At 42.0% G+C, this 12,722-nt stretch overlaps 1 protein-coding gene across 2 annotated transcripts in view; it reads right to left on the bottom strand.

Annotated features, from left to right (window-relative positions):
• Window positions 1-12,722, bottom strand: part of USP32 (ubiquitin specific peptidase 32) — a 229,128-nt gene that overhangs the window by 9,681 nt on the left and 206,725 nt on the right. For both annotated transcript variants that reach the window (XM_066575111.1, XM_066575112.1), the window contains exons 28-33: window positions 11,636-11,722; window positions 10,343-10,463; window positions 9,860-10,051; window positions 8,250-8,541; window positions 6,839-7,260; window positions 5,240-5,332 (exon numbers count right to left, since the gene is read on the bottom strand). In XM_066575111.1, the coding sequence (XP_066431208.1) occupies window positions 5,240-5,332; window positions 6,839-7,260; window positions 8,250-8,541; window positions 9,860-10,051; window positions 10,343-10,463; window positions 11,636-11,722 (1,207 nt within the window). The remainder of the gene's footprint in view (window positions 1-5,239; window positions 5,333-6,838; window positions 7,261-8,249; window positions 8,542-9,859; window positions 10,052-10,342; window positions 10,464-11,635; window positions 11,723-12,722) is intronic.

Below are 12,722 nucleotides of genomic sequence, written 5' to 3'. Positions count from 1 at the left end.
TTTTGTCCCACGTGGATAGGACTGAGGCTTGCAGAGCTCTGGTGTGAGCCTGGGCCCATGCTACTCCTGGAATGCATGACGTCAGGCTTCCCAGGAGAGACATGGCTTCCCGAATTGTGCATGATTGTCTCCGTAGGGAGATTTTGACCAGCCGTCGGATTTTTTGTATTTTTTCCTCGGGCAGGCAGGAGCATTCAGATTCTATGCCCAGAAAGCTTTTTCCTTGCCGGGGTTTAAGCTGGATTTTTCCCAGTTTATGACCCATCCTAGGGACTGGAGAAGTTCTAGCACTATCTCCAGGTATTTTGTTAGGAGCTCCCTGGACTCTGCTATTATCAAAATATCGTCCAGGTAGGGTATTATTAGGATCGACTTCTTCCTCAGGTAGGCGGCTACCTCTGCCATAATTTTGGTGAAAATCCTGGGTGCTGAGGAAATCCCGAAAGGCAGGCATCTGAATTGATGGTGCTCTATTCCTTTGCCCATATCCACTGCGAACCTTAGGTATTTTTGGGACCCCTTGTGGATCGGCACGTGGAAATAAGCGTCTTTTAGATGGATGGATGCCATGTAGGCCCCTCTGGGAATCAACTTTATTGCTGAGGAGATGGACTCCATTTTGAATTTCCTGTATCTGACGCAGGCGTTCAGAGGCTTCAGATTCACTATCATCCGCTGTTTCCCGCAGGGTATTCTTACTAGGAAGAGCCTGGAATAATGGCCCTGGGTTTCCTCGTTTCGAGGGATATTGCGTTTAGTTGTTGTAGCTCCCGAACGCTTTGCCTTAGTAGGTGTAACTGTTGCCCTGAACCTCCTGTGGTAACGAATTTCCTTCTGAGGAGGGACACCAGTTCTATCTGGTATCCCTGCTGTAAGATCTTTGGGATCCATGTGCCTTCGCAAATCGCGGCCCATTGATCTGCAAAGCTCCCCAGCCTTGCCCCTACGGGGATGGCATCAGGGTCTCTGCTTTTTGGCTCCCCCTGGTGGGGGCTAAAGAATATATTCCTTCCTCTGCTCCCCTTAGGGTAACTCCAACGTCCCGTCTTGCCCTTGCCTCGGTAGGTCTCGGGCTGTTGCACTGGGGCACGGAAGAAGGTTTTCCCTCTCTGTGGCTTTTCTTCCGGGAACCCCCTCTTTCTGTCGGCCGCCTTCTCCAGGATCTTGTTTAAGTCCGATCCGAACAGAAACTGGCCGTAGAACGGGAAGGCGCATAGCTTATTTTTAGAGGCTAGGTCGCCTGACTACGACTTCAGCCATAACACCCGTCTGGCAGAGTTAGACCGGGCTGTAGCTTTCGCAGAGAGCTTGACTTTTTCGGCTGCTGCATCTGCTAGGAAATTTGTTGCCATCCGCAGGATAGGGAGCGAGTTTAGGATCTGTTCCCTTGGCGTTTTATTAGTTAAATGTAGCTCCAGCTGTTCTAGCCATACTCCCAGAGTCCGCGCTACGCAAGTGGCTGCGTTACCTGGCCTGAGTATGTTTGCCGCTGCCTTCCATGATTTTTTTGAATAATTCTAGTGATGTTTTTGTGGACAGGGAAGGTATGCTTATGCCTCTTCCCTAGTTCCCCGAATATTTCATCCTGCAGGGTGCGTTTTTCCCTGGGCTCTTCCATTTTTAGGGTAGCCTTGACTGACTTAATCAGTTCCGTTAAGTCGTCCTGATGAAATAGGTACTTTTTGTAGTCCTCCTCAGATGAGGACTCCTCGGCCGCCGGTTCCTCTTGCTCCGACCCGATTGAACTCTCGGAGTCGGAAGGCTCGTCGGCAACGTACGCCTTTTTCTTGCGCTTAGCTGGCGGCGCTGTGACATTAGGGCTGACCGAACCTCTTCTTTCACCAGCTTCCTAACGTTCTCCCGATTCCTCTTTGACTAGCCTAGCTACGCACGCCTTGCATGGAGGCCTCTGGTACGTAGCTGGCAGTCTTGTCCCGCACTCCACGCATTTTTTGAGTTTTGTTCGGGGGGGGGGGGGGGGGGGGGGGCATCTTTTTTATCCCCCTGACAAAAGAGCTTTTTTGAGGGTAAATATGCAATTTTCCATACACAATACACTGGATTTTTGCATTTGTATTTTTTGCTGCACTGGCTACTTACGGCCGCTGAGGCTGAGGTTTCAGCTGTCTCTGGGGCTGGAGCTCTCATTACTATACCGGTGCTGCAGACACCCTGCGACCTGTAGTGCTAGTCCACCTTCTCGCTTCTCTCAGGTTCCTTATTTTGAATTTTTTGCGCTCCTGCGCTAAGCCACGCCTCCTCCGTGCGTCTCCTGGTGCGAGCGTGATGACGTCACCACGCTGGACACGTGACGTCCAAGGGCTTCCTGGAGCGCCGCGCTGTGACTATACGAGGAGGAGGAGGGGGGCTGAGGCTCCCGCTTTGTACCCCCCATGGGCCGCCGCGGGAGGAACCTGGCCCGGGGGCTACCACCCCATGTGGCGTTCCGGGAGTCGTCTGGCTGGGAAGGGAGGACAGGCTGACCCACTGCCCTCCGATCTGCCCGTGAGTATGCTTTGGCTGGCTTCTCCACCAGCCCCTCTCAGAGATCTTGCCTCCTGGCAGGACAGGAATACACTGAGGAAAGTGGGGAAGGGGGGGGAGCTTTTAACCTCTCAGTATGTTCCTGTCCTATCAGGAGGCGGCGATCTCAATTGGTGCTGTCGTGGAGACGACTGGGGAAAAACACACTTTAAAGAAATAAAAATTGAATTTGCATTGCTGCATTCCAAGAACTATAACTTCCTACAGAGCCATGCCAGGACTTCTTTTTTGCAAGGCGAGTGTTCGTTTTCATTGATACCATTTTGGGGTGCATGCAAATTTTTCATCGCTTTTTTTGGGAGGCAAACAGACAGAAAACAGCAGTTCTGAATTTTTTAGATTTTTTTTTTATATCATGTAGCATAGATCACATTTTATTTGCTCATGTCATTACAAGTGCGATGATACCCATGCATATTTTTAAAAAAAAAGAAAAAAAATATTCAAAAATTGTTTTCTGGGGAAATGTAAAAAAATATTTTTTGCAGTGGATTTTGTTTTTACTAAACAGTATTTAGCTTTTTTGAATACCATTTTTAGCTACTCAAGGGGACTTAAAGATGTGATCATTCAATCACTAGCATAATACACTGCATTATTTCTGTAATGCAGTACACTATGCAAATGCTGTCAGCTTATCAGAATCTGCCAGAGGCTAAGATACCTGGCAGACTTTTAAAGCATATTCTGTGAATATGTCATAAAAGTCTCCAATGGGAACACTCCTTTAACTGTGCCTAGCTGAGGTGCTGTACTCCTGGTGCTATGTTTATAGCAGAGCAGAACTGGAGTCCTAGGTTCAAATTCAATCAAGAACATCTGCATGGAGTTTGTATGGGTACTGGTGCATCTTGTCCCCACCAGACAAATGGGTGGAGACTTAGTAATTGCCTGTATCCGTCCTATTAACGCTCCCAAGCTCCTGATTGGCTAGGGTGGCGGTCCGCAGTGGCAGGAGGGTTAGGGTTAGCCTAGAGTGGGGGTTTGCCATGCCTGGAGGGTTAGGGTTAGCCTTAGGGTTAGGCTTACAAGAGTGGGGGGACTGGGACGGAGGCTGCCTGAGGAGGTGGCTGAGAAGCACTGCTGCATCCGGGTATCGGACCGACGCCATGGAGGGTACCCATGCCAGCTGGGGAAGGGAGTGCAGGGTCTGAGCGCAGTTGTCAGTAAAGGGGCCGGGGGAAGGCTACACAAAGAGCGGAGCTGGCATCTGTGGCCCAGGGACGGCATTACATATTGCAGGCAGCCCAGTGGTAACATTCACAGCGGGGGACATTGCTCGGAGCCCGGCGGGGACAGTAGCAGTGGGGGATGGGAGCGCCCCTGCCACCTTCTGGAGCTGAGGCCAACGCGCCCATGACGCTAGCAACAACAGGGCTAGCAGCAACCAAAGGAGCCCCACGCATAGCTTCCATGGCAGAAGAACAACAGCGGAGAGAGACTGGGCCAATCAGCAACTGTGGGCATACCCTACCCTATACCTCCCCAAGGACAATCCCACATCTCCACCCATTCTTCTGGTGGAGACAAGATATACCAGTACCGTTTGTATGTTCCCCCTATGTTTGCATGGGTTTTGTCCCATACTCCAAAACCATACTAATAGGGGACTGCAGACTGTGAGCCCCCATGGAGACAGGGCCAAATGTAACTGATCCCTGTTCAGTACTACGGAATATGTATGTGGTATATAAAATGAATAAAAAAGAAAATATATACTGAGCTTGGTTCTCGTGCTGTAACTATGTTAGGCTACTTTCATGGAGACCTTTTTGGTCTCCAATTAACAGTTTCTATCATTGACAGTCTTTTTTAGTTGGATAGAAAGTGTCATTCTTGGTGTCTCACATATTAAACTCTATGGTTCCATCCAAAATCCATCCCTATGACGTGTTCTTCAAAGAAGATGTAAACCCAAATCAGAAATAGCATTGACAGTAAAATTATACTGTGAAAACTAGCTTTATTAGCTTGATTCTGGTGCTGTTTTTATGTCAAAAGCTTGGTTCAGGTACTGTATTTATGTTATGAGGTTGGTTCTGGTGCTGTATTTATTTACTAGGCTTCTCTTCAATGCTCATTGAATGGACTGTGCATCCTTGTGAGGCTGAATGTGAACACTATGTCTATAATGGATTAATTTAATATAATGATTGCTCGTAGGTATGTCATTTATCTCCATGTAAGTACTAGCAATATACTGTAGATTTTAAAATGCATATGATCAGGATTTTTACAAAACATATACACTTGTATTAAACAGACAGTCTAGGTGCACCCCAGGGTTTCTGAAAACTACAGTAATCTGGTAATTCGAAACCTCAGAACTTTAGCAATTTTGCTCTAACACAACGGGATTTGAATTGCGGATCCCACGACTGGTGTCCGTGCGGATGATCGAGCAGGCATTGAAAGACATGCATTTTTGAATTTTCCTTCACACTCCCGGGTACAAATTGCGTATTCCGCAGGCACAAAAAAATCAAAAATAGAAAATAAAATTGCGGCATACGCTACAAGTAACAGTCACATATTAGAGGTACATGGCTAGCAGTCACAAAACTAGCTTCATAAATGATAGGTTTTGTATTAATTTTACCAATCATTTCACCAGCCCCATAGATCTTAACTTAACAAAAAATAATAGACTATGAAACTATCATGTATGAAGAAGGGTAGAAAGATCCAAGCTTACCTTACAACTGCTGTCATTGTAGCAGTACCATTTATCATTTGGATTTTTGGCATAAGTAACGTAATGACCTCCACCCATTATTCCTGAATGGCACTAAAGGAAATAAACAGATAATATACAGAAATCACTGTCTTATTTCATTTCCCTCATTCCACATCAAATCTGCTTCCCATTGGGAATCCAAGCTAGCGCAGTTTTTTTCCGTTACCTTGAAGTCTGCAAGTCAGGAACAAAAAAGAGGGATGTATCACTTTTGACATTTTTTGCGCCATATACGCACAAGTGATCCTGTTTAAAAAGTCTAAATCCATGCACAGAAGTGCAAATTCATGGCTGAGCGAATATTATTTGTTCTGTACTAGTCACACTTATGTTGTGCCCAATGTTTATACAACACAGCTCAATGTGACAGGCACCTTCACCCTGGTTGTGTTATGCCACAGCCCTTTGCCAGGAAATACTGCTAATTGCACACAACACAGAGCTGTCAACTGAAACTTTCACAAACATTTGTATGAAGAACTGTCTGTGAGAAACCGCTGCAGGCTACATCCAGTTACCTCCAACCAGCAATACAAGAGTCAGAACATTGAAGAGGCTTATAACAAAAGCAGTCTGTTCGCTCTGTCCATGAGTATGTGTGCTTATTTCTCAGGGAGAGACTACTAGATAACATTTGTAATGAAGCCCCAGAGTTTAGAACATTCCTTTCTGAAGCGTTAAAGAGACAAACAGGAAGAATCACCTAATCACAGTTTGTCAAACACATTGCAAAATCTCAATGTAGAATATCTAGCTCTCTTTGCCTGCATTATAGACATCTATGCTATGTAACGAATAATGTAGCTAATGCAATTGCAGAGAGGATTTCTCTCCTGCATATTTTTTTCCTCTGCTGATTTCTATACATTTCCCTATTGAGTGGGTGTCTCTTCCTGGTGTGGGGCAGTAAAACTGTGCTGTATAGTCTGATCAATCAGGCATCTCTTCGTGCTGCTCCCTCTCCTCTCTCACAGCATGCAATCTCACAAGAGCGTATTGTTAAACATATGAAATAATATTCCACAATACGGACACATGATGAAACATGATGCATCAGTATTGCCTCCAGTGGCACTATTTTACAGATTTGTTTTTGCCCAATAGAAAATGATACAAATGAATGCAAATACAGATACAATACACATTTAAATTTTAAGCATTCTCTATTGTTTAATGGTCATTTTTCAGCTGCAAAACTGATGAAAATTAGTGCATACTACAATTTTGAAACACTCATTTTAAAACACCCATGTAAATAAATGTAGATTAATATTATCTATGTATTATAAGCAGAAACAAAAAGTTGACAACTTTCTGCTCTTACCTCTTTTTCTCTTCCTCCCATTTTCTTATTCAAACTCCCTTTACACATCCCATTCACCCTCCCATCCCTTGCTTTACCCCCCCCCCCCCCCCCCCCCATTCATTTTCCTGTATTATACTCTGGAATATTGTTCCTCTTTGCACTATGTTTTGATGGCTTGTTTTTGGTGTTCCTACCATTTTTTTCAAAACTATTTAGAAACTAGGAGTGCAAATACCACAGATTTTACTTACCGAAATTGCATAAAGGTTATAGATAGGCTGACAGCAGATGTCTTCTCTTTGGTCATCGGTGATCTCCTCTTCTTCCCCTATGTGGTTGTCAAGCTGACTGTTGTTGCAAGTGTTCTGCTCATGATTCAGTCCATTGGTTAAAACAACCTGAGTGTCCTGATTTGCAGCTAACTCAGTTTGATTTCCACCTAGCATGTGTCCTTTACTAGACTCTACCTGATCCAAAGTCTCTCTTGTTTCATTATCTGAGCCATTGTCTTTGCTTTGATCCAAGTTTTCTTTACTGCTTGAGAGTTTTTTGCCTCCAAGCTGAGGTAAACGTAGACGACCTTTGCCCCTTCCCAGGGTTTTAGGGCTACTGTTGGGACTGTTGTTTTTACTAGAAGAGTTTGTAGCAGCTTTCCTTCCTTGTAATGGAGATGCTGTAGGTAAAGAGCCATAAAGAATTATAGTACACCATAAAAAAAATTACATTTACAATTTAAAAACAATTCTTTTAGGATTAAATGGGTATTCCCAGCTCAGAAATCATTGTTTAATAGATACATAATGTACATTTAAAAATTTTTTGCAAATACCTGTATTTTTCCATTTTGCACTATTCTTGAGGTCTTCACGCATGTCCTTACGGATTGCACACTCCCTTTACTTTGGTACGGCCTCTGCCCCAGTGCAGTTCAATGTATGCATGTATCTTTGAGTATGGCCAGGATCTTGGTAGTATGTATGCTAGAACATGTGCAGTAGATCCCTTCTTAGCCACCTCTTTCTAGCACTACACAAGTAATTAGGACGCCTAGTGGTATGTGTAATGGCCTTGAAGCCATCCTGTACTGTTATACTCCTCCTAGGAGCAGCTGCGACTACACATATATATATATATTTATACTTGTACTCGTACGATTCCAGTTCATGGCAGAAAAAAAGAAATGTCTAAATTTCACCTCCACTTTGCTTCAATTCCTATGAAACACCTAAAGGGATGAACTTCTTAAATGTGGTTTTGAATACTTTGAGGGGTGGATTTTTTTAAAATGGGGTGATTTATGGGACTAATACACAGGAACATCAAACCCACTTTAAAACTAAACTGGTTACTGAAAAAATTGAGTTGGCAGAGTTCTTCCAAATCTGAAAAGTTGCTGCCATACTTATAATGTCCAGAGGAAAAGAAAAGTTAAAAAATGATGCCGATATATTTTGGACATATGGTAAATGTTATTTATTAACTATTTTGTGTGGTATGACAATCTGGATATAAAGTAAAAGGTGTTACGAAAAAATAAACTCATAACTTGAATAAGTAAGAGCATTCCAAAGTTATGACCACATGTCAGATTAGAAAAATTGGGTTTAAGTCACAGAGGCCAAAACTGGCTAGGAGGGCAAGTGAGTAAACAATTTTTCATACCTTTACTATTATTTGAAGTGGAAGAACTAATTAAAGGCTGAATTTTCCCAAGTACATCTCCATCTCCTGCAGGACTATAGTTCACAGGTTCTGCTTTCTTCAGGTCTCCCTGCGTTGAGCGTGTTTCTGCTTGATCTTCACAATGAAGTACTGGTTTTCTCTTTTGGTACTGCACTGGCCCTCGAGGTACCAAAAAGGCACTCGGGTCAAACTTCTCTCTGGGAAACTTGACAATTTTTTGAGATTTTATCCAGCGACCATTCACAAACTGGAACCGCTTCAAGTGGATAATCTATGACAAATTATATAGACCAAGAAAAAGTGAGAAAACAGCCAAAATCGTAAGTCAATCATTTATAATGCGAGAACATATACTACCCAATAAGAGAATACCAAATCCTATTACATAATCAGTCAGTGATGAAACTACAGAGAGGGGAAAGAAAAGCTACAGTAAGGGTGAATGCCCACAAACTGATTTCTACTGTGTTTCCCGCACGTGAATTACGCAGCCATTAGGTTCTATTGAACCCAAGAGCTTTCTGCCTGTCAATGCTCTCATGCGGAATTCTACCGCGGATTTCCGCAGGGGGAAATAAATAGCGGCATGTTCTATTTGTCGTGGATTTATGCCGCAGGAGGTTTCCATTAATATGACATTAATGGAGACCGGGGAATTCTGCCATCACTTGCAGGCACTTTTTTGGTTTTTAATCGTGGTACTCCTGCTGCGTAAATCCACTGACGTATTCCGCAATGATCAAAGGCATGAGCCCTAAAACATAACCAAAATATAATGATGCTGTTGACACACATGCTATTCAATTATTAATTAATATGCCAAGTTCGAAGAATGATTTATATACATAACCATAGATTAATTACACTGAATGCCTACTTTATTACAGACATTCAAACTAATAGTGTGTTGGACCTCCTTTTGCCTTCAGAACCCTGGCAATTGTTGTGGTGTCCATTCACAGTTATAAGAGGACTCGGTGTGCCTTAAAAAAAAAAAAAAAAAAAACATTCCCCACACCATTACTCCACCTCCACCAACCTGACCTGCTATAACCTGACAGAAAGGGGAGCAAGAGAGGGTGTGGTGGAAAGGGAGCAGCAAGAAAGGAGGAAGAGGGAGCAGCAAGAGATAGGGAGATGGGGAGCAAGGTGAGCGAAAGAGGGGTGGGGGGGGAGCTGGAGCAAGACAGAAGCATAAACTTGCTGAAACTCACTCAGATGTCAATACAGCTAATATAAATGGTTTACTGTGTTAGAGCTACGGGAATCGTCTCAACACATTACTCATTACTTCTCTAGTGTCCTCTCCTCCCTGATCAGGTTAGGTCTCTCTCTGTGTTGTATAAAGTTAGGGTACAGAATCTGTACTTTTCTGTATGCATGATGGATAAAATACAGCACAACAACCAGGTACGTCCCCACCAGCTCAGACAATTGAAAAACACAGATACACCCTGCAGTTGGGAACACTGCAAGATACAAGTCATAAAATGGCCAGAAATAATGTTATTCCCCAAGTATTCCCCAAAAATATCAGAAAGTGCAGGTACGCTTAATATTGTACATGAAAGATAAAAAAACTGTAGTACCAGAATTGGAGGGAGCCTCCAAAGGTCAAGTTTCTTTGTAGCTAAACAATGGGTTTTACATTTGGAACAATAATACATTTCATCTTCTCCAAGCTCCTCCTCAGTAGTAAAGGCGCGGAGACAACTATCGAGGTTGATGGGCTCTGCTTGTGCTCTACGGCTCTGCTCAACACTCTCATGCTCTTCCACAATCTGTAAAAAGAGAAAAACTTTAATGGATTTATACTAGGAAAACGAAGACTACATGATCGGAGCTCAGATTAAAAATAATGGTAATTTCCCAATTGAGGGAGGGAGGAAAGGAGGAAGAAACAGCTTCAGATAAACCACTTCAAACCTATCTATGAAATAATATAAATGCACTAAAATTCTCTCTTAATCAGAAGTCATTGATAGGCCGCACAAAGTTTTAGTTTTGACAGGAGAAGACAACAAAATTAATGGAAATCAATGATAACTTCTATTGTTACTCATATTTCTTACCCTTTCCTGTGAGGTCTGATAACGAAGATGTAGTGCTGTGGGATCCCAATCCACAGCAATGTAAGCATTACCAATGTAGGCACGATCTTCGGTACAGTCAATTTTACACCCTCTGCAAAACCTAGATTGGGAAGAACATTTAAAACAATAAAATATAGGACCCATTACAAGTACATTGTTTGCTAGTGTACAAATATCACATTCCTAGTGCACAATTCCTTCTTTTTCAGCTTATCTAAATATTTAAAGCCCATGCTCAATATACTTCTCCAAGTATATAGGCGTTTGTCATTATTTTTCCTTCCCTAAGGACATCTGGAGTACCCGAAAAAAGAAACATGTTGAAATGACAGGGCAAGGACTGCGAACAGGTTCCCAGCATAGGACCATGCTTTTTGGGGCAAAGCCCTTATTTGTCAAAAAAGTGGCAACTGAAAGGTATTACCAGGCATATTTTGACCGACCCCCAGTGGAAATAATAACTTGAAAAAGAAACTTGCGATTATGGTATGAGTGTAAATACCCCATCATTTGTGTGTGTTTGTTTTGGTATATTAAAAGTGTATAACTTCTACTTGCGGTTAGTTATTTAGTTTAATTATCTAGTTATAGGGACTGCCAAGTAGTGTGCACAAAAGTTAAAAATTGAATTTTCACAAATAGTATTTAGGAATCAAATGAATATATCTTCTACCTGATAGATGTTAGTCATATTTAGACACCTACCTTTTAAAGGGAATCTGTCAGCTTGAAAATGCCAGGCATGATGTTATAGAGCAGGAGGAGCTGAACAGATTTATATATAGTTTTATGGGAAGAGATTCAGCATAACTTGTATTTTTCTCATTGTATCTCTCCTCATTTTGAGCTGAACAGTCCAGTGGGCGGAGCTATTAGTAATTGACAGCTGTGTATTACTCTACATTCAGGGGTAGTTGCCAATCACTGATGGCTCCGCCCACTAACTGTTCAGTTCAGAATAAGCAGAGATTTAAATGAATACATTACAACTTATACTAACACTTTTCCCCAATAAACTATACATCGATCTGCTCGGCTCCTCCTGCTCTATAACATGCCTGCAGTTCGGATGGCATCTTCAAGCCGACAGCTTCCCCTTTAATTTTAACATAAAAAACCTCAGTATAGCATATACACACACACTGAATAAATTGCTAGATCTGTGAATTGAAACAGTCCTTGGTGCTCAAGGCAGATTTGTATTCTACATACCAAGAAAGTATCTTCCATACTATCCAAGCACAACATAAAAGGTAGGTGTTGACCATTTACCTGTACCAGGGGCACGATGCACAGGAATTACCATCTTTCTGCACCACTCTGAGTGTGAACGGATATTGATACCCCATACTGTCATCACTGCAAATGACAAGATTAGTTTAATTAGTGTGTAGCAAATATTTATATCCTTTTCCAAGTACAAAGAAAACAAAAGGTTTGTCCACAACACCAAAGCAGCTATTGGGGAGGAGAAAGAGAAGTTACACTTTACATAGTGTAGAAGAACAGACTACTTTATTCATGTAAGAGGTGTCACATAGGTTGATGGCATATCAATAGATCAATAAAGCAAGCAGGAAAGATAGAATCATCATGTCCATCAATTTAGTAATTTACTATCTTTTGACTAAATATAGTTCATTGGCAAGTTATGCGGATGTAGATATATGATCAAATGAGGTCATCGGTTTTATCCTTCTTATGTTCACCTTTGAGCTACAAGATAATTATAACCCATTTCACACCCACAGATACAGAATCCTCCTTTAGTGCAATGTATGTACAGAGCCCTTTCTGATGGTTTGTACTCTGTCCAGCATAGGTGTCACACAGGCAATGGAATCTGCCTTTTAAGGAAACTATATCTATATGTTCTGCAAAAGGTTTTCATTTTCAGTATTGTGACCTTTAATTAAAGGAATACATTTATTTATGCATAGTTTAACCCCTTAGTGACGGAGTTTTTGCTTTTTTCCATTTTTGTTTTTTCCTACTCCCTTTTAAAAAATCGTAGCTCCTTTATTTATCCATCGATGTCGCTGTATGAGGGCTTGTTTTTTGCGGGACGAGTTGTATTTTTCAATGGCACTATTTATTGTACCATATAATGTACTGAAAAACTTTTTAAAAATTCTTAGCGGAGAGAAATGGAAAAAAAAAAAACACATTCCACCATCTTTCGGTGCGTCCGGTTTCTACGGCGCACAAATTGCAACAAAAACGACCTGATATTTTTATTCTATGGGTCAGTATGATTACTACGATACCAAACTTATAGTTTTTTTTGCTGTAGTACTTGTATTTTTTTTTTAAAGATATTGAATTTTTTTCAATTATTTTCTGCAGTCATTTTGTGCAC

This window comes from Eleutherodactylus coqui, chromosome 1 (assembly GCF_035609145.1).
Source record: "Eleutherodactylus coqui strain aEleCoq1 chromosome 1, aEleCoq1.hap1, whole genome shotgun sequence".
In the NCBI taxonomy this organism is placed as follows: domain Eukaryota; kingdom Metazoa; phylum Chordata; class Amphibia; order Anura; family Eleutherodactylidae; genus Eleutherodactylus; species Eleutherodactylus coqui.
Note: the sequence above shows the minus strand (reverse complement) of the source record. Positions and strands in the feature narration are given on the sequence as shown.